At 42.5% G+C, this 21,486-nt stretch overlaps 1 protein-coding gene across 2 annotated transcripts; it reads left to right on the forward strand.

The window, feature by feature from the left end:
* Nucleotides 1-213: 213 nt before the first annotated feature.
* On the forward strand, nucleotides 214-21,194 carry LOC120996218 (aquaporin-5-like). Of its 2 annotated transcripts, none has more exons than XM_040425997.1 (5): nucleotides 214-765; nucleotides 3,689-3,850; nucleotides 10,658-10,738; nucleotides 17,525-17,817; nucleotides 18,845-21,194. In XM_040425997.1, the coding sequence occupies exons 1-4, from the start codon at nucleotides 403-405 to the stop codon at nucleotides 17,741-17,743; spliced, it is 825 nt and encodes a 274-aa protein (XP_040281931.1). In that variant the 5' UTR covers nucleotides 214-402; the 3' UTR covers nucleotides 17,744-17,817; nucleotides 18,845-21,194. The 2 variants fall into 2 exon arrangements, with proteins under 2 accessions (XP_040281931.1, XP_040281932.1); XM_040425998.1 differs by having other exon boundaries at nucleotides 17,525-17,802; nucleotides 18,830-21,194.
* The last annotated feature ends 292 nt before the right edge of the window (nucleotides 21,195-21,486 follow it).

A 21,486-nucleotide genomic window follows, 5' to 3' on the forward strand; every position in this document is an offset into this window, starting at 1 on the left:
TTTGAAAGTCATATTGTAGAATGTTTTCTATGTTTAGTGATTGCACATTGTAGCAAGTATTATTTATGCTATTAATAATAGTATTCTTCAGGAGGAACCTGGCAACCAGTTAAGCAATCTGAATGTCACTTAACAACGTGTGCCATACGGGGAGTTGCCAGTATGGAATTCACTTGTGAAAATGAGAACTTTCTATTTTACCATTAGGGAAGGTCTGGATTCCTGTGCACTGGAAACTTTTAAAGATCTGTCTTGTTCCTTGGGTACAGCCCTTTCTGGAATGGTTCCCTGCTCTTCCTGGATGTATATATATGCCACTGAAGTGCCTCTGAAGAAAATAGCAGAGAGACCAAGGCAAAGAACAAACATCCTTGTCCTGCTTCGATTCTTACTCAGAGCACAATGAGGAATGAAATTTGCTCCTTAGCATTTGCCCGGGCGGTATTTGCAGAATTTTTGGCCACCTTAATATTTCTATTTTTGGGATTGGGGTCTGCCCTCAATTGGCCATCATCTCTCCCTACTGTATTACAGATCTCTTTAGCTTTTGGCCTGGCCATTGGAACCTTGGTACAAATATTTGGACCTGTGAGTGGGGCCCATATAAATCCAGCTGTCACAGTAGCGTTCCTGTTGGGGTCTCAGATCTCTATTCTACGTGCAGTGTTCTACATAGTTGCCCAGCTTGTTGGAGCAATTGCAGGAGCCGGTATCTTATATGCGGTGGCTCCTCCTGAAATCCGTGGAAACCTGGCCATCAATCAGGTATGTATTTTCTACAGATATGCATTTTTGTACTGTATATGCAAATATAAATATGGTGGAATGGTAAAAAAGCTTCCAATCTAATCATCAGTATGGATGATCCGCTCTTTGGAGGGCTCTCTGCTATGGCTGATATAGCACAATTGATACTGTGATCTGGCACAATCTGATATCTCTTGGTTTTACACAGGATTGAAGGTACTGTGTTATCTGTGCTATCTTGGGCATTGCTTTACCATTTTAAAGTTCACTCATAAATTGATTGTAAACCTGACCATACAGTATACATTTGATGCATTCGGCTGACAACCTCCATACTCATGCATACTCAGCTTGGCAGGGTGTGCATGTGTCCTGGATGGGGAGAGAGGAAAAAGCCACGGACTCCCCTGGAAGTTGCTTATCCTTCTTTCCCCCTGACATCTGCTGTTGGGGGAAGTCGGGGCACCACCATAGACATTAGAAGGTCAAGCAGTCCCATGAAGATCATCAGTATCAGCGAAACATTAATCTAATGTGTATGGTCAGTATAAGATGTCCTACAGGTGGCATGCAGGAAAGAAACAACTTCAAGATTAGATTAGATAGATAGATAGATAGATAGATAGATAGATAGATAGATAGATAGATAGATAGATAGATAGATAGGTGAATGATAGATAATAAATAGATAGATAAATGATATATAGATAGATAGATAGATAGATAGATAGATAGATAGATAGATAGATAGATATTAGATAGATAGATAGATAGATAGATAGATGATAGATAGATAGATAGATAGATAGATAGATAGATAGATAGATAGATAGATAGGAGATAGATAGATAGATAGATAGATATTAGATAGATAGATAGATAGATAGATAGATAGATAATAAATAGATAGATAAATGATAGATAGATAGATAGATAGATAGATATTAGATAGATAGATAGACGATAGATAGATAGATAGATAGATAGATAGATAGGAGATAGATAGATAGATAGATAGATAGATAGATAGATATTAGATAGATAGATAGATAGATAGATAGATAGATAGATAGATAGATAGAAGATAGATAGATAGATAGATAGATAGATAGATAGATAGATAGATAGATAGGAGATAGATAGATAGATAGATAGATAGATAGATAGATAGATAGAGATAGATAGATAGATAGATAGATAGAGATAGAGATAGATAGATAGATAGATAGATAGATAGATAGATAGATAGATAGATAGAGTACAGACCAAAAGTTTGGACACACCTTCTCATTCAAAGAGTTTTCTTTATTTTCATGACTATGAAGGCATCAAAACTATAAATTAACACATGTGGAATTATATACATAACAAACAAGTGTGAAACAACTGAAAATATGTCATATTCTAGGTTCTTCAAAGTAGCCACCTTTTGCTTTGATTACTGCTTTGCACACTCTTGGCATTCTCTTGATGAGCTTCAAGAGGTAGTCCCTGAAATGGTCTTCCAACAGTCTTGAAGGAGTTCCCAGAGATGCTTAGCACTTGTTGGCCCTTTTGCCTTCACTCTGCGGTCCAGCTCACACCAAACTATCTCGATTGGGTTCAGGTCCGGTGACTGTGGAGGCCAGATCATCTGGCGCAGCACCCCATCACTCTCCTTCATGGTCAAATAGCCCTTACTTTCAAAGTTTTCCCAAATTTTGGCTGACTGACTGACCTTCATTTCTTAAAGTAATGATGGCCACTCGTTATTCTTTACTTAGCTGCTTTTTTCTTGCCATAATACAAATTCTAACAGTCTATTCAGTAGGACTATCAGCTGTGTATCCACCTAACTTCTCCTCAACGCAACTGATGGTCCCAACCCCATTTCTAAGGCAAGAAATCCCACTTATTAAACCTGACAGGGCACACCTGTGAAGTGAAAACCATTTCAGGGGACTACCTCTTGAAGCTCATCAAGAGAATGCCAAGAGTGTGCAAAGCAGTAATCAAAGCAAAAGGTGGCTACTTTGAAGAACTTAGAATATGACATATTTTCAGTTGTTTCACACTTGTTTGTTATGTATATAATTCCAAATGTGTTAATTCATAGTTTTGATGCCTTCAGTGTGAATCTACAATTTTCATAGTCATGAAAATAAAGAAAACTCTTTAAATGAGAAGGTGTGTCCAAACTTTTGGTCTGTACTGTAGATGATAGATAGATAGATAGATAGATAGATAGATAGATAGATAGATAGATAGGAGATAGATAGATAGATAGATAGATAGGAGATAGATAGGTAGATAGATAGATAGATAGATAGATAGATAGATAGATAGATAGATAGATAGGAGATAGATAGATAGATAGATAGATAGATAGATAGATAGATAGGAGATAGATAGATAGATAGATAGACAGATAGGAGATAGATAGAAAAATAGATAGATAGATAGATAGATAGATAGACAGACAGATAGATAGATAGATAGATAGATAGATAGATAGATAGATAGATAGATAGATAGATAGATACAGCAGATAACATCTCCAGACTTTTGAAATAAACTTCAGCAGTGAATGAAGTTCTCAGACGCCTCCTACATGGATAGGTTCTTCACCATATGCTTCCTGTTTGGTGTGTATGTAGAAGGGGGGGATGGCTGCGCAGTTACCTCCACCTGTAATGGAGCCGCTCTGTCAGATGATATTGATGAGTGATTAATCAGAACAAATATGAAGGATTTACAGAATTTGTGTTCCTCGCTGATTAATTTTGTATGTGAGAGGAAATGTATAATTGGAGCTATCCAGATGACTCCCTAAAGGATAATTGCAGTATATTATATGAAGAGTCAATTAATTATAATGATAGTCTATTCCTCTAACCGCAGTCAGGGACTGTTACGATTAATCAAGTCTGAAAGATATATATTAACAATTTCCCCCTCGCAGGTATCTGCCGGATCCCCGGGTCTGGCACTTGTTGTGGAACTGATACTGACGTTCCAGCTGGTCCTCTGCATCTTCGCGTCCACAGACAGCAGGCGAACCGACAACGTAGGGTCACCAGCTTTGTCCATTGGGCTTTCTGTGACTCTTGGACATCTCCTGGGGGTAAGATGATTGACAGTCCATAGAATACATGCTTACAGTTACATGGTCTTAAGTATATGTTTTAAAGGGAAAATAACCCCAATTACCTAATGACAACTGCATATTTATGTGGGGTAAAACTGAGTAAAATTGATGGTATGGTTAGTATCCAGTTCAATGTACTGTAAGTATTAAAGTATTAGATTTAGTATAACACAGCTGCCCTTTATTATTGACTTTAGGACATCCATGTGCCTTAAAGGGAACCTGTCACCGGGATTTTGTGTATAGAGCTGAGGACATGGGTTGCTAGATGGCCGCTAGCACATCCGCAATACCCAGTCCCCATAGCTCTGTGTGCTTTTATTGTGTAAAAAAAAAACTGATTTGATCCATATGCAAATTACCCTGAGATGAGTCCTGTCCCTGACTCATCTCACATACAGGACTCATCTCAGGTTAATTTGCATATGTATAAAATCAGTTTTTTTTTTACACAATAAAAGCACACAGAGCTATAGGGACTGGATATTGCGGATGTGCTAGCGGCCATCTAGCAACCCATGTCCTCAGCTCTATACACAAACTCCCGGTGACAGGTTCCCTTTAAGGCACATGGAAGTCATAAAGTCAATAATAAAGGGGAGCTGTGTTATACTAAATCTAATACTTTTGACAGGTTCCCTTTAAAGAGGTTCTCCAGGCTTTTAATATTGATGATCTATCCTCAGGATAGGTCATCAATATCAGATCGGTGGGGCTCCGACACCTGGCACCCCCGCCGATCAGCTGTATGAGTGCGCACGCGCCGTCTCCCGTCTCTCTTCCTACTCACCGCTGCTGTCTACGGCAAAGCGTCGGTGAACATGAAGAGAGAAAGGAGACGGCAGCACACTGCGGGCGCCTCATACAGCTGATCGGGTGCCGGACCCCCGCCGATCGGATATTGATGAACTATCCTCAGGATATTATTTTTATTAATTCATTTAATAATTTTATTAAAAGCCCAGCCAACCGCTTTAAAGGGGTCTTCTAGTCTAGTAACGTGACGGCATAGTGCTGGTTTAGCTCTGCACCCCTTTAACCTTGCACTCTCTGTCCTGGAAACTGCAGCACAGCTCCATTCAAGTGAATCTCTGCTGGCCCAAAGGGAAAGCAGAAATAAACTAGGCCAGCCACATTGTCTTTCTCACGGGGGTCCTAAAGGAGGACCCTCACCGATTAAAAAGTAGTGGCATATCTTGGCCAACAATATGTGAAAAACCCCTTTAATAGCGCATATGGATTGGATCATCTTGATCATCTTAATACCAATACTGGAAGAAAAAAATGCCATATGACTCTATGTTGTGCCATTCCTCTATTATTCCTGCTAGAAGTTTATGAATAAAAGTTTGATGGGTGGGGGGGGGGGTGTCCTGATTCGATAGCGTGCACTGATTGGATAGCGTCAGACTGTTCGGGGGCATCCTCCCACACACAGACACACACTGGTGACACCAAATTGTACCTTTACTCATGAACTTCTAGCAAGAATATTAGAGGGATGGCACAACACAGGGTCATAAGTATAGACCAGGGATCAGCAACCTCCGGAACCGCAGCTTTTCTGAAACTACAACTCCCAGAATCCTCCTGTCACTTCTCTGGGAGTTACAAATACAGCCAAGTAAGTGTGCATGCTGGGAGTTGTAGTTTCACAGCAGCCTGGCGTGCCGAAGGTTGCTGATCCCTGGTCTAGATGCTCCAGAGTTGTTATTACATGGGGAATGCAAGACGTTACTAAGACGGTCATGTCAGGAGAGGTGACCAACCGGTCCTCTTTATGTCTACTATAACCTATTACTACTACTACCAGTGCCAATAGTAACATTGTGCGGAATCATGGTGTTTTTTATAAGAAAATATCTCCTGTATGAAGATACAAGACAATGGGTTTCCCTGTAGATTGTATATACAGATGTAGCCGAGCTAAACTTGACTCTGATGACACACGGCACAGCGTTATCTCGTGACAAAGGCCATTGAAATCCATTGAAAAGTTTGTTAACTTTTTTTGCCGTTCTTTACTTATGTGTATAGTACAGCAGCAGAAGTCAGGGCCACACAGCCAGCATTCAAAGCAGTCTCCACAATCCATGTTATAAAAATAGAAAAACATATGCGCAGCACATGCAATGTAAGTGAAAGAGAGCGCGGTGTCCTTTATTCACCCATATAGCGGTGTTTTTAGCTTGAGAACATTTCCAGTAAGAGGAAACATCGCCATATGGGTGAATAAAGGACACCGCGCTCTCTTTCACTTACATTCGATGTGCTGCAGATATTTTTTCTATATTTATAATTATACTGTATAACCCATTTGAAAACATACGGTATAATGAATTCTATAGGCAGGAATATGAAGTGGTTGTAAGAACATCACACATCATTAATATTACACATAGAGGTTAATAGAGGGGAATGTGAGGAATTTGATTCCGCTGTCTCCTCGGTAAACATTTAGTAATCTTAGAGGTTCTTCACTGTTACCTGTCCAGAAGGAATTCATCCCGTTCATTCAGGCATCCTATTTATTTTGTACTGGGTCCGGCTATTGTAATCACTATCACGGTAAGGCTCCATTCACACGTCCGCAATTCTGTTCCGCATTTTGCGGAACGGAATTGCGGACTAATTCATTTTGTATGGGGCCGCACGATGTGCTGCCCGGATCCGGAATTGCGGATCCGCACTTCCGGGTCCGCAATTCCGTTCCCGAAAAAAATAGAACATGTCCTATTCTTGTCCGAAATTGCGGACAAGATTTAATCATTTTCTATTAAGTGCCGGCGATGTGCGGTCCGCAAAACACACACGGACGTGTGAATGGACCCTAAATGAGAGCTCAGTAGGTATTGCACTTAAAGAAGTATCTCAGAAATCATAGCAAATTTTACTAAGGCCTCATGCACACGACCGTTGTCTGGGTCCGCATCCGAGCCGCCGTTTTGGACCAATACACTTCAATGGGGCCGCAAAAGATGCGGACCGCACTCCGTGTGCTGTCCGCATCCGTGGCTCCGTTCCACGGCCCCGCTAAAAAATTATAACATGTCTATTCTTGTCCACGCTTTGCGGACAAGAATAGGCATTTATATTGCCGTCGCCCGTTTCGTTCTGCAAATTGCTGAAGGCAACACGGGCGGCTTCCGTGGACCGCAAAAAAACTGAACGGTCGTGTGCATGAGGCTTAAGGCTTCATGCACACGACCGTTGTCCATTTTCCGTTTTTTTATGCGGACCCATTGACTTTCAATGGGTCCGTGGAAAAATCGGAAAATCTACCGTTTGGCATCCACGTCCGTGATCCGTGTTTCCAGTCCGTGAAAAAAATACGACCTGTCCTATTTTTTTCACGGACAACGGTTCACGGACCCATTCAAGTCAATGGGTCCGTGAAAAATCACGGATGCACACAAGATTGTCATCCGCGTCCGTGATCCGTGTCTGTGATCCGTGTCCGTTTTTTCCTATCATTTCAAAGGCAAACTTGACTTAGATTTTTTTTTTCATTTTTCATGTCCGTGGATCCTCCAAAAATCAAGGAAGACCCACGGAAGAAAAAACGGACACGGATCACGGAACAACGGAAACTGTTTTTGCGGACCGCAAAAAAAACGTCCGTGTGCATGAGGCCTTAGGCCTCATGCACATGACCGCTGTGTGCATCTGCGGCCGTTGTTCCGTTTTCCTTTTTTTTTCGCGGACCCATTGACTTTCAATGGGTCCGTGGAAAAATCGGAAAATGCACCGTTTGGCTTCCGCGTCCGTGATCCGTTTTTCCAGTCCGTGAAAAAAATAGGACCTGTCCTATTTTTTCACGGACAACGGTTCACGGACCCATTCAAGTCAATGGGTCCGTGAAAAATCACGGATGCACACTAGATAGTCATCCGCGTCCGTGATCCGTGTCCATGATCCGTTTTCCTATCATTTTCAATGCAAACTTGACTTAGTTTTTTTTTTCACTTTTCATGTTCGTGGATCCTCCAAAAATCAAGGAAGACCCACGGAAGAAAAAACGGTCACGGATCACGGAACAACGGAAATCCGTTTTGCGGACTGCAAAAAAATACGGTCGTGTGCATGAGGCCTAAGGCCTCCTGCACACGAACGTATTTTTTTGCGGTCCGCAAAAACGGGTCCCGTTTTTCCGTGATCCGTGACCGTTTTTTCATTTTTCATGACTGCCCCCTGCTGCCTAGCAGCATCCGATCTCTTACAGGGGGCTGGGGGGGGGGGGGGCCGCACTGGCCACCAATGATATTTAAACTGGGGAGGGGGGGGGAGGGTCTGCACCTGAAGGGGTTAATTGTGCTGATCACGGCCCCCTGTAAGAGATCGGGTGCTGCCAGGCAGCAGGGGGCAGTCTTGTACAAAGTTTGTAGTGTATTCTAACTAGAAGCGTCCCCATCACCATGGGAACGCTTCTGTGTTAGAATATACTGTCGGTTCTGAGTTTTCACGAAGTGAAAACTCAGCTTTGAAAAAGCTTTTATACAGACGGATCTTCGGATCCGTCTGTATAAAAACTAACCTACGGCCACGGATCACGGACACGGATGCCAATCTTGTGTGCATCCGTGTTCTTTCACGGACCCATTGACTTGAATGGGTCCGTGAACCGTTGGCCGTGAAAAAAATAGGACAGGTCATATTTTTTTCACGGCCAGGAAACACGGATGCGGCTGCAAAACGGTGCATTTTCCGATTTTTCCACGGACCCATTGAAAGTCAATGGGTCCGCGAAAAAAAGCGGAAAACGGCACAACGGCCACGGGTGCACACAACGTTCGTGTGCAGGAGGCCTAAGGCTGAGTTCACACTTCAGTTATTTCCATCAGTTTTTGTGAGCCAAAACCAGTAGTGAAGCCTACTAAGAGATCAGGTGTAATGGAAAGACTTCCACCTGTTCTGGGCTTCTGACCCGCACCTGGTTTTGGCTCACAATAACTGATGGAAATAACTGATCCAATAACTGAAGTGTGAACTCAGGTAAACAGCATCTTTTAGAACTTATAAAAACTGGCGGATCTGTTACATGTGCACTTGGCAGCTGAAGACATCTGTGTTGGTTCCATCTTCATATGTGCTCGCATTGCTGAGAAAAGTGATGTTTTATTATATGTAAATGAGCATCTTAGGAGCAACGGGGGCGTTGCTTTTACTCTTAGAGGCTCTGTTCTCTCTGCAACTGCTGTGCCCTCTCCACTTTGACAGGGACAGGCAGTGAAAGCGTCACCACACCTGGCCCTGTCAATCAAAGTGAAGAGTAGCCGGCAGTTGCAGAGAGAGCAGAGCCTTTAAGTGTAATGACAACGCCCCTGTTGCTCCTAGAGGCTCATTTACATACATTAAATATAATTTTTCTCAGCAATGTGGACACACATGAACATGGGACCAACACAGATGTCTTCAGCTGCCAAGTGCACATGTAACAGGTCCACCAGTGTCATAGGTACAAATCTGCTGTCTTTTAGACATCCTTTTTTACTATTATTATTAGATAAACTTACATTTTGCTGGACACCACATAAAAAAATATAAAAAAACGACTGCAAAATATCGGCTTTGTCTGACCACCTGAATGGTGGTAAAATGCAGTACCAGAAACAGCCTATGTAGAAGAGAGGCGCTAATCTTATAGAACCTACTTAAAATGGTTTGCTTCTGCTGTGTCCATTGTCCAGTCCCCACAGTGATTACATGCGGTGGAGCGTGGGCATGATCCCATGCTCTGCTAGAGCCAATAACTGGCAACATGCAGCACGTCACCACTGAAGCCAGTTATTGGCTCCAGCAGAGCATGTGATATTGCCCATGCACCACCGGATGTAATCACTGTGGGGACGGAACATTGGACACGGCGGGGAGCAGATAAGTAAGAATCTTCTGTTTAGAGAGGCGGGCTACGGGCATTAGATAAAAAAAAATTATTCCTGGAGAACCCCTTTATAGGGTTCAGATTTTGAGTCATTTCATGGGAACTGAAGAGGTGAAATATAATTATGATAATGACGTATCACCGACTGATAGCAGCGAGCTTCCACAGGCACGACATGTGCATCTGAAAAAGAGAAGGAGGCCCTGAGTAAGAGACCTCCTCATTCTAGTTTGGGAGATTTATCAAAATTGATGCAAAGGAAAACTGGCTTAGGGTGGGTTCACATCAGCGTTAGGGATTCCGTTATGGCTTTCTGTTATAACATGGTTATAACGGAAAATAACGGAATGCCCAGACAGAATGCAAAACGGACGCCTTTGCTTTCCGTCCTAATAGAAGTCTATGGGAAAGCAAAATGGAGCCGTCTGGGTCCCGTTATGCAGAACATTATGCAGTCCTGTCGACAGTACTTTGTTTTCCGTCTTGCATAACAGGACCCAGACGGATCCGTTTTGATTCCCATAGACTTCTATTAGGACAGAGAGCAAACGGAATGCCTCTTAAAGGCTTCCGTTTTGCATTCCGTCATAATACAAGTCTATGGGCAGAAGAACGGATCTGTCCTTCCGTCTTATGGATTCCGTTATTTTCCGTTATAACCCTGTTATAATAGAAAGCCATAACGGAATCCCTTAACGCTAGTGTGAACTCACCCTTAGTTGCCCATAGCAACCAATTAGATTCCATCTTTCATTCTTCAAAGCTCTTTTGGAAAATGAAAGGTGGAATCTGATTGGTTGCTATGGGCAACTAAGCCAGTTCTACTTCCCACCAGTTTTGATAAATCTCCGCCATTATCTACTGTACATCTATACCTTAAAATTGTCCGTTTCTGTTGACAGATTTACTTCGATGGATGCTCAATTAACCCAGCTCGATCCCTCGGCCCTGCAGCCATTACTGGAATCTTTACTGACCAATGGGTGAGACATTACTCTAAAACTAGTTCTTATTCCTTGACGCCTATACACCTCCATCCACCGTGGTTACCGTAGTGCTGCTTCCATTCACTTCAGAGGTGCGGGGTGTCAGACGCCCGCTGAGCCTGATGATAGGCCATTAATAGTACAATCCTAGGACACCCTAGATATTTTTCTGGTATTTAAAACAAGATAGTGACACATATTCCTTTTTCCAATCTGTTTTTATTTTATGATTGCAAATGTATTTTTTATTTTAGCACATGATTATGGGGGCAGCCATCTTGACTGAGCTGTTCTTAACAGCATTTAGAGACATGCTTTACGGAAACTACCATGGGGCCATAGACACAATGGTCGGGAGGGGACCTCATTGACTTCTATGGGAGAGTTTTCTAGGCCTGTTCTGTGACCTGTGCAGAGGTCATTGTACAAGGAAGAAGTAGATAAGCTTTAACCATCAAATGTTGTGAATGGTGATATCTATCATTGTGATCCTGCCTGTGATGATAATGAGATGGCTGCTGAAAAGTGATCTGTACAGCCCAAGATGTAGTGCCTATCATTAGGGACCAGGGGAAAACTTAGGATTTCGTTTTTTAAATATAGACATTGACATAGAATATTAAATAAAACCACCAAAATTCTTTCAAATTCTTTAAAAATATAAACACTAGATTATTTTGATGACACATTCCCTTCAACATGTTTGTATGCATGAGGCTTAGGCCTATTGCACACGACCGTATGGCTTTTTCAGTGTTTTGCGATCCGTTTTTCACGGATCCGTTGTTCCGTTTTTTGTTTCCGTTGTGTTTCCGTTTCTGTTCCGTTTTTCCGTTCCGTTTTTCCGTATGGCATATACAGTATACAGAAATTACATAGATAAAATTGGGCTGGGCATAACATTTTCAATAGATGGTTCAGCAAAAAACGGAACGGAAACGGAAGACATACGGATGCATTTCCGTATGTGTTCCGTTTTTTTGCGGACCCATTGACTTGAATGGAGCCACGGACTGTGATTTGCGGGCAATAATAGGACATGTTCTATGTTAAAACGGAACGGAAAAACGGAAATACGGAAACGGAATGCATACGGAGTACATTCCGTTTTTTTTTGCGGACCCATTGAAATGAATGGTTCCGTATACAGACCGTATACGGAACGCAAAAAACGTCCAGTAAACGGGGAAAAAAAACGTCCGTGTGCAATAGGCCTTAAAGTAATGAGATCATAGGATTAAAAGCCATAGTGTTAGACCGAACATTTTAATTGTGGATTGTGCTCCCTACAGTATGTATTAAAATAAAACTATAGCCACACACGGACAGCTGAGAACAAGGATTTAAAGGGTTATCTCATTAATATAGTTACAAAGCACCGCATCATTATAATCAGGGGCGTCCTTAGGTCAAAACATTCGGGGCTTGAGCCCCGGATGTTTTGTCCAGTGCCCCGAATGTTATGCTGGATTGCTGGTAGCATTTTTTTGGCTATTCCAGGGCCCTTTAATATTAATTAGACCTGGGCAACCCCACAGATCATCCCCCCACCCCCCTTGTACTTGTTCCGATACTTTCCTGCTGCGTCGGCATAAGTTCAGTCACTTCGGTGGCATCGGTGCGCAATCCCGTCCTGCGGCGCATAATCCTGCGAGACCTGCCGAGGGAGGTCACGGGTCTCACGGGATTATGGGCCACAGGACGGGATTGCGCACCGATGCCACAAAAGTGACTGAACTCATGCCAGCGCAGTAGGAAAGTAGCGGAACAAGTACAAGGGGGGTGGGGGATGATCTGTGGGGTTGCCCAGACGGCTAGGCCCTTCACAGTAGTTATCAACCCCTTTCAGCAGTCCCCCATTCACTGATGGGGGGGCTGTTGAAAGGGGTTAATAACTACTGTGAAGGCGGGACTGCTGAAAGGGGTTAATAACTACTGTGAAGGGGGGGACTGATGAAAGGGGTTAATAACTACTGTGAAGGGGAGACTAATGAAAGGCGTTAAAGTAAAAGGGGGGTGGGGGGATGATCTGTGGGGTTGCCCAGGTGGCTAGGCCCTTCACAGTAGTTATTAACCTGTTTCAGCAGTCCCCCATTCACTGAAGGGGGGACTGCTGAAAGAGTTAATGACTAATGTGAAGCCCCCCCCCCCCCCCCCCGGCAATGGGGGCGTGGTACAGTGGGCTTGTGCCTGGATATTTTCAGACCCTAGCAACGACCCTGATTATAATTTTGCTATACACACACAGGGATCTCAACTCTCCCGGAGGTTCAGGGAGTCTCCCGCTATTAGATAGCGGCTCCCTGACACCCGCATGTGAGACAATATCTCCCAGAAAGGTTTATCTCAGTCAGATAGCAGAGCAGAGAGATAAGAGAAGTGACAGGACACACAGTTTAGATTACAGGTTGAATTAACCCTTTAGGGTCAAATTGGCTTCTCAAGGAGATATATATGTTAAAGGCATCCCTTCTTCTGTCTCATTCAGTAGCTATATAACTATTGAGAGAGATGTATTTTTTTTAAAATACATTTACACATTTAAGGGCTCTTTCACACCTGCGTTATTGTCTTCCGGCATAGAGTTCCGTCGTCGGGACTCTATGCCGGAAGAATACTGATCAGGATTATCCTAATGCATTCTGAATGGAGTGAAATCCGTTCAGGATGCATCAGGATGTCTTCAGTTCCGGTACGGAACGTTTTTTGGCCGGAGAAAATACCGCAGCATGCTGCGCTTTTTGCTCCGGCCAAAAATCCGGAACACTTGCCGCAAGGCCGGATCCGGAATTAATGCCCATTGGAAGGCATTGATCCGGATCCGGCCTTAAGCTAAACGTCGTTTCGGCGCATTGCCGGAGCCGACATTTAGCTTTTTCAGAGTGGTTACCATGGCTGCCGGGACGCTAAAGTCCTGACAGCCATGGTAAGTGTAGTGGGGAGCGGGGGAGCAGTGTACTTACCGTCCGTGCGGCTCCCCGGGCGCTCCAGAGTGACGTCAGGGCGCCCCAAGCGCATGGATCACGTGATCGCATGGATCACGTCATCCATGCGCATGGGGCGCTCTGACGTCATTCTGGAGCGCCCCGGGAGCCGCACGGACTGTAAGTATACCGCTCCCCCGCTCCCCACTACTACTATGGCAACCAGGACCTTAATAGCGTCCTGGGTGCCATAGTAACACTGAAAGCATTTGGAAGACGGTTCCGTCTTCAAATGCTTTCAGTACACTTGCGTTTTTCCGGATCCGGCAGGCACCTCCGGCAACGGAAGTGCATGCCGGATCCCAACAACGCAAGTGTGAAAGAGGCCTTACTCTCCGTTTTAATTATATTATTTACCCCAGTGTTAAATTCACCCCCCTGGATGCTTGTTTTTTTTTCATACAGTGGGATAATTACACACAGGGTTTTAAAGAATAAACTTCCTGACTCAGACCAAGAGCCGACTCAGCGAGTCAGCAAGTGATTGGAAGCATCCGCGCATGCGCATTGCGCAACCTAAGCTTCAGTTCACTTGCTTCTTGTCAGCTCAGCGAATGAACCGAAGATTCGATTCATGAATCGGTTCATTTGAATGAACTGATTCAAATTAACCGATTCATGTGAAAGATCCGAATTTCCCATCTCTAGTTTACTCGCAATAAACCTTTCCGGCAACCGGTAGCAGTGCCCCCTTCTCGGCGCGGGCGCACAGTGCAAGAAGAAGCCGGTGCCAGCAGTCCGCAACGGCACATCAGGCTGAGCCTGTGCGCACGCGCGGGATCTCAAAGCGGGAGGAGGGAGGGAGAGGCGGCACTGAGGAGTAGAAGGTGGCGCTGGGCACGAACGGCGATGCGTGCGGCCGGGCACCATGCATCCACAGACCTCCCCTGCTTGGGCACCTTAATTCAATGATTGACAGGTTAGTAAAACCTGTTTTTCCGCAGAATAAAGCCCCAAATAGCTTTTATAAGGCCACCTTAGAAATCAGAATGCTGCCCTGGACATGAGAATATGTTTAGCTCACAGGGCTTATAGGTGGTGACAGAACCCCTTTAATCATATATATAAATATGATAATTTGGGGGCAGGGAATGGGGCATAATGAGCCCAGTCCTCCACACCATAGAGCAAAGTGTGCAGATACTGCATATGTCTGGAAAATGTAATAAAAAGTTTGTGAAAGAACAAAAAAGAAAACCTCCCTGAAATGAGTTTTTGCAGGTTGGGATGTCTGCACACATCTTCTCAAGATGGCTCCTCTGCCAGTTCTCTGATGCCAAAACTGCCTTCCCTTACTTCCCATACACACTTGCTGTAGCCAGCAGCTTCCTGCCAGCCAATCAGATTGGATTACTGAAAGACACGCCTCCTCACTCTGAAGCCGCCTAATGCAGGCATGCAGTGTGAAGGACCGCCCCTCTGTCTTCCGAGCCGGAGACAGATGAGCCCTAGCAATGGTCTTTTTAGGGAGCAGTGGAAAGGGACAGGAGACATTAATGAAAGCTGTTATTATAAGGTAATTACAGATCTTTTGGCAATCATTGACAGACTAACTCAGGTATACATGCCTAGCTCTAATAAACTAGCAAATAAAAAAAATATGACAGTTATCCTTTAAAGTTACTCAGACCTACAGCAGTGGTTTATAAACTGAGTAATAATTGTTTTTCTGTAATTAGAACTTTAAGTTATTTCAGCTCTTTTCATTGGTTTTGTAATGTATTTGTCATCCGGGAAGAATTCTTTTTTTTTTCTTCTTCCCTTGGATATAAAGTAGATTTGTTTAGTATATAGTATAGTTAGATGTGTATTTTACCTATGGGGTTAATTTTTTACAAAGAATGAGTAAAATGACTATGGGCCAGATTTATCATTACTCTGACAGCTCACTCCACTTTCACATATGGCTAAAGTCAGTTTTAGCCAAGTCAGATTTATGATCGGCCCTTTAAGACTGTAATAAATGTGGTTTGACGGTAGCAGTTTATCCGTCAGTAAGCAGCTTTATAAAAGTCGCACATCTTTACAAAAAAGTCGCACATTTTTACGAAAAAGTCGCATGTTCTATTAAAAAGTCTCATAAGATAAGCATGGTCCTCACTGGAGTGAAATTGTGCATTTTTTTGCGACTTTTTAAATAGTCCCAATAGTAAATCTGTCTAGAGATTCATTTACATAAGAAAACACGCCCACTTTCAGAAAACTGGTGAGCATAGTGCAGAGCAGAAAAAAGTCGCAAATTTGTGCGCAGTTTTAGCATTTGCGCATTTTTGGGCGACTTTTTCACTCCATTATTCTGACTTGAGCTAATGATAAATCTGGCCCAATGTGTCTAGCTTCTTATTAAACCTTTAAGACAAAATAAAGTAACTGTACATCATTTACCTGTAAAGGATGTCTGGATTGGGCTTACGAGCTGAGCCCGCTCCACACTCGGCAGGTTCCATCTGTGTAATGCAGCTAACATCCACCACCAATCACTGGGATCAGAGATAACTCCTATCATGGTAATTTAACCTCTCAAATGTAGTGGTTAGTAGTGATGAGGAGTTAGACACAGGGAGGGGGCTCTCTGTCCTTTAATCAGGGCACCCAATCGAGTTCCTTGTCAAGGCTAACAGACCTGCCATAGTAAAATGCCTGTCAAGCCCTGTCTATCACAGTGCTTAATGGGAAGCCTGTCAAAATCTGATAGACTTCAATAGTATTCTATTGCAGTCTATGGTACAAGCATTCAGAAGATTGCATATTCAAGTCCCCCAAGGAGCCTAAAAATTACAGTGAAAAAAAGGTTTTAAAAAAGCACCAAGATAAAACAAAAAATTAACATATATCATGCATGGTGAATGCCGTGACAGAAAAAAAAAAAAAAAATTCTAATTTGTTGATAAAAAAAAAAAGAATAAAAAGTGATCAATAAGTCGTATATACCCCAAAATGGTACCTATAAAAACTACAGTTCGCCCCACAAAAAAACAAGCCTCTAAACACCTCAGTAGATGGAAATAAAAAAAGTTACAAAAAATATGGCAATGAAAAAAAAACATTTCAAAGGTTTTTTTTTTTTTTTTAAGTAGTAAGACATAAAAAATTATATAAATTTGATATTGCCATGATCCTACTGACACACCGAATAGTTTGTCATGTAGATTTTGGTGCACAGTGAACACCATTAAAACCAAAAATTAAGAAAAATTACAGAATTACATTCTTTTTTCAATTTCATCCCACGAGGATTTCTTTTCCCCATTTTCCAACATAAGTTATGGTTAATTATATGGTACCATTAAAAAATACAACCTGCCTGGCAAAAATAAGCCTTCATATGGCTATGTGAATGGAAAATCTAAAAAGTTATGGCTCCAGGAAGGAGGCAAAGAAAAAACAAAAGGGCAAAAACAAAAATTGCCCCGGTCCTTATTTAATTTACATTGATTTTACGTTCTATGAGCTGATGTAGATTTGAACTATCATTTACCGTATAGCAATTTGTGGTGTAAAGGATAGTAAATACTGAACTCTTTTGATAGTTTACAGCAATAAAAAAACTGTAAAACTGGGCTCAAAGTTGGACATACCCTTTATTATTTTTTATAAAGTATATGAGAGACACTTAAAACAAGAGACCTCCACAAGTCTAAGTAAAGGATATAATGACTTGAAACACATATAAAGCCTACAATTAGGGAAAAACACAAACTGAGGCAACAAATAAGAGTAGAGCAAAGATGGAAAACCCAATAGGTCATAAATTAAGTGTATTGAGAGACTAAATGACTTATTTCCATGATTTCCTCAGGTATTCTGGATTGGACCTCTTACTGGTGGAATTTTGGCTTCAGTCTTCTACAACTACCTCCTGTACCCATACAACAAGAGCCTGTCTGATAGAATCGCTATCCTGAAAGGTACATATGAACCGGAGGAGGAGTTATGGGACAACAAGCAGGATCACAAGAGGCAATCAGTGGAGTTGTACTCTGCCCACCCTCTGCCTAAAGTCACAGAGAAGTTCTAAGCTAGTCGGACTTTACACCAAACCATTATTTATGTCACTTGACCAAGCTTAATCCTAGGCTTTCAGCAAACAAAAATGCCAGATGATAAGTAATATAAGTGTAGACTTTTATTATGTAACAAAACACAAGTAAAAATGCAATTACATGCATATGATGCCGGGGGACAAGGGACAAAAAGGAACAGGGAAGGAAAAAACGGCGCCACCCTGGGAGGAACACACTGGTCAAAAATACGTAAATGTAGAGGATCAAATGGGGATGTGTATGGTAAGATAACCTACCCTAAGATCACATGCATGTACATGATAAATGGTGAGTCACTGATCAACTGCAAAAAAAACGAAATAATAAAAATAAAATGAGTAAAAACAAGCAGCTATGGTGGATAGCCACACTGAATACAGACCTGGAAGTCAGTAAACATCCAGGAAAGGAAAAATCAAAAAGGTGAACATGCAGGAGGGACTCACCAAGAGTAGACCAGAAGTGTAGCAACCAGGGTAGCGCCACCCTGGTTGCTACACTTCTGGTCTACTCTTGGTGAGTCCCTCCTGCATGTTCACCTTTTTGATTTTTCCTTTCCTGGATGTTTACTGAGTTCCAGGTCTGTATTCAGTGTGGCTATCCACCATAGCTGCTTGTTTTTACTCATTTTATTTTTATTATTTCGTTTTTTTTGCAGTTGATCAGTGACTCACCATTTATCATGTACATGCATGTGATCTTAGGGTAGGTTATCTTACCATACACATCCCCATTTGATCCTCTACATTTACGTATTTTTGACCAGTGTGTTCCTCCCAGGGTGGCGCCGTTTTTTCCTTCCCTGTTCCTTTTTGTCCCTTGTCCCCCGGCATCATATGCATGTAATTGCATTTTTACTTGTGTTTTGTTACATAATAAAAGTCTACACTTATATTACTTATCATCTGGCATTTTTGGCTCCATTTTCTTCTGTTATTCTGCCATTGTACTCGGGAGCTTGTGCCGAGTTATTTCTCAGGGGCGTTATTTGTGGATATATTGGGTGGGCACTGTTCCCCCTTCTTCACTCTCTAAACCTCTGGGGTCTTTTTCGTTTTTCCCTTTCAGCAAACAAAGTTGGAGTGCACATAATTCTGTTCTGCAGAGTCTCTTCAGACGTAATCCTTTGTAAATATACTTTTGTTTTGTAGTGCTTTACTGAATGATTTGAGATATAACACCATTATCTTCGAGGCTCGGGAGCTTGTAAACCACAAATATCAAATCCCATTTTATGTTGAGCCTCTTCCATAAAGTCAGTGGTACCTACTTGGGTGCAGTCATCAATCATGCAAATAATTCCGTCTGACACAACAATATATTGATCTAGAGCCATGGATTGCCTTCAACTAGAACGTTCAAACAAATGCCACTCTATATAAGCAGTTATATGGCAGTAGATTTCCCAAGCAAGGGGGCATCTTGGGAGTCGTAGTTTAACCACAGCTGGAGTGCCGGAGGTTAGCCATCACAGGCTTATACCGACCAATCCGCCATTGCAGCTTTGATGGTGCCCAGGTCCCCACTGTGCTCCACTTCCTGCTGACTTTTCAGCACAGCAGGAAGTGGCTGGGAATAGCTCTCAGCCAATCGCTGACTTAAGTGGGTTATCATTGAAGACAGTGATTGGCTGAGCAGCATTCACAGCCATTTCCTGCTGTGTCGGGATGTCAGCATGAAATGGTATGCAGTAGGAACCCAGGAACCATCGGAACAGCAGCAGCTGGGGATCCATGAGTATAAGCTCTGTTCTATTTTACATCATATGTATCCCAACTGCAACCCTTTTTTATTTGGCTGGAACCTTTAAGAGTACCCCCTCCCCTACATAAAAATAAGAGAAATGAGAAGTAAATATATTATCTTGAGTTGTCCTGTTAAACATTCTATTCTGCTTTTTCTGATATCCGTTTCTTGGAAAGCTGTGTGATGTACCCCTTGTAAAATAGAACTGCAAAGAGTAAATGTTGATAACCAGACCCACAGTTCTTACCCCCCTCCCCACACTGTACACCCTGTAAATTTTAATTTACTATTGACCACTGCCACATCTGTAATATAACAACTATAGGATGTTAGAATTATGTGCATTGACAACTAAATCAATAAATCATCAGCCCCTGAAGGTTAAGAAAAAAGTGAATGGTCTGTATGGCATTTTGGCTCCAATTGTGAAGGATATGATGTTATTTTAACATTTTGTACAGATTTTTCTTCCTGGCATTTTATTGGTTAATCTTATGCATGCATATTAAAGCTGATCTCAGCCTTCTTTATAGAACGTTAGGCAGGTTCTATGATTGATTGTATATACTGTATATACTGTAGAAAGCTTTAAAGGGGTTTTCTGGGATTTTAATACTTAGGATAGGCCATCAGTGTCTAATCAGGTCCAACACTCAGCTCCCCTGCTCATCAGATTTTTCAGAGTAGCTCCAGTGCTGGAACTACACAGTTTCATTCATTGTGTAGTAGACATAGCTGCTAACAGCAGTGCTGTCCCCAGTTACTTCAATGGGAGCAGTGCTGCAGAAACCAGCTCCATTCATTGTGTAGTGGACAGAGATGCTTACTGCAGTGCTGTCCCTAGTCCCTTCAGTAGAAGCAACGCTGCAGAAACCAGCTCCATTCATTGTCTATTGGATGGAGCTGCTTATTGCAGTGCGGCCCCCCATTCACTACAGTGGGAGCAGTGCTGCAGAAACCAGCAAAGGACAGAGCTGCTGTGTACTGTAGTTCTGGCACCGACTTCTGGCCCTGGAACTACTCTGAAAGAAGCTGATGGGTGGTGGTACGGAGCATAGCCTCCCTTCCTTCTTCAGATGGCTATCAATATTAAAGCCCTGAAAATCCCTTTAAGGGCTTGTATATATGCTGCTATGCTATACATCTGACATGAGTGCATTTTGCATCCCCCATAACAATGCACTATAAATCCAAAAAATTAACCATTGATGCGTCTTATAATAGATTGTACACAGTGTATTAGGCTTCATGCTCAAGTAATAGCTGTGTGCACAGAGCCGGCAGGGTGGCACCTGAAATCCTTATGTTACCGTATTATGGAAGAGATTTATCAAAAGTAGTGTAAAGTAAAACTGGCGTAGTTGCACATAGCAACCAGTCAGATTCCACCTTTCATGTTCCAAAGGAGCTCTGAAAAAATGAAAGGTGGAATCTGATTGGTTGCTATGGGCAACTAAGCCAGTTCTACTTTACACCAGTTTTGATAAATCTCCCCACTTGTGTGCCTGAAATACACTGCAAATGGGGGCATTATGTGCCAGAATTCTGGTTCAGTTTGCACCACAAAACTGCCGAACGTGCCCTGCACTACATTAAGGTTACATGCCTACAGCAGTTCCGTTTACACAGATTTTCTGCAAGGATTTTTTCACATGATTTTCCCTGTTTTTCCGCTTCAAATCCAAAGCAAAATCCATGTGTGTTACTTGTGGATTGTATTTTAAAGTGGATTTTTCCTCAAATCTCACCCTTGGCTTTGCAAAGGGTGAAATCTGCACTGAAAATCCACATTAAAAATTGCAGTGCTGCAGATTTCAAAATCCACACTGAAGGTCAATTTCCCCATGGAAAATTTGCATGTAAAATATGCATTGTGGAGGTCATTTATGAAGTCTGCTACGCCCGCTTTGTGGCTTAAAAATGTCGCAAGCGATGCCTGCGTGTAGGGTGGCCAATTGCTTCACCCCAATAA

The sequence above is a fragment of the Bufo bufo genome, chromosome 3, assembly GCF_905171765.1.
Source record: "Bufo bufo chromosome 3, aBufBuf1.1, whole genome shotgun sequence".
In the NCBI taxonomy this organism is placed as follows: domain Eukaryota; kingdom Metazoa; phylum Chordata; class Amphibia; order Anura; family Bufonidae; genus Bufo; species Bufo bufo.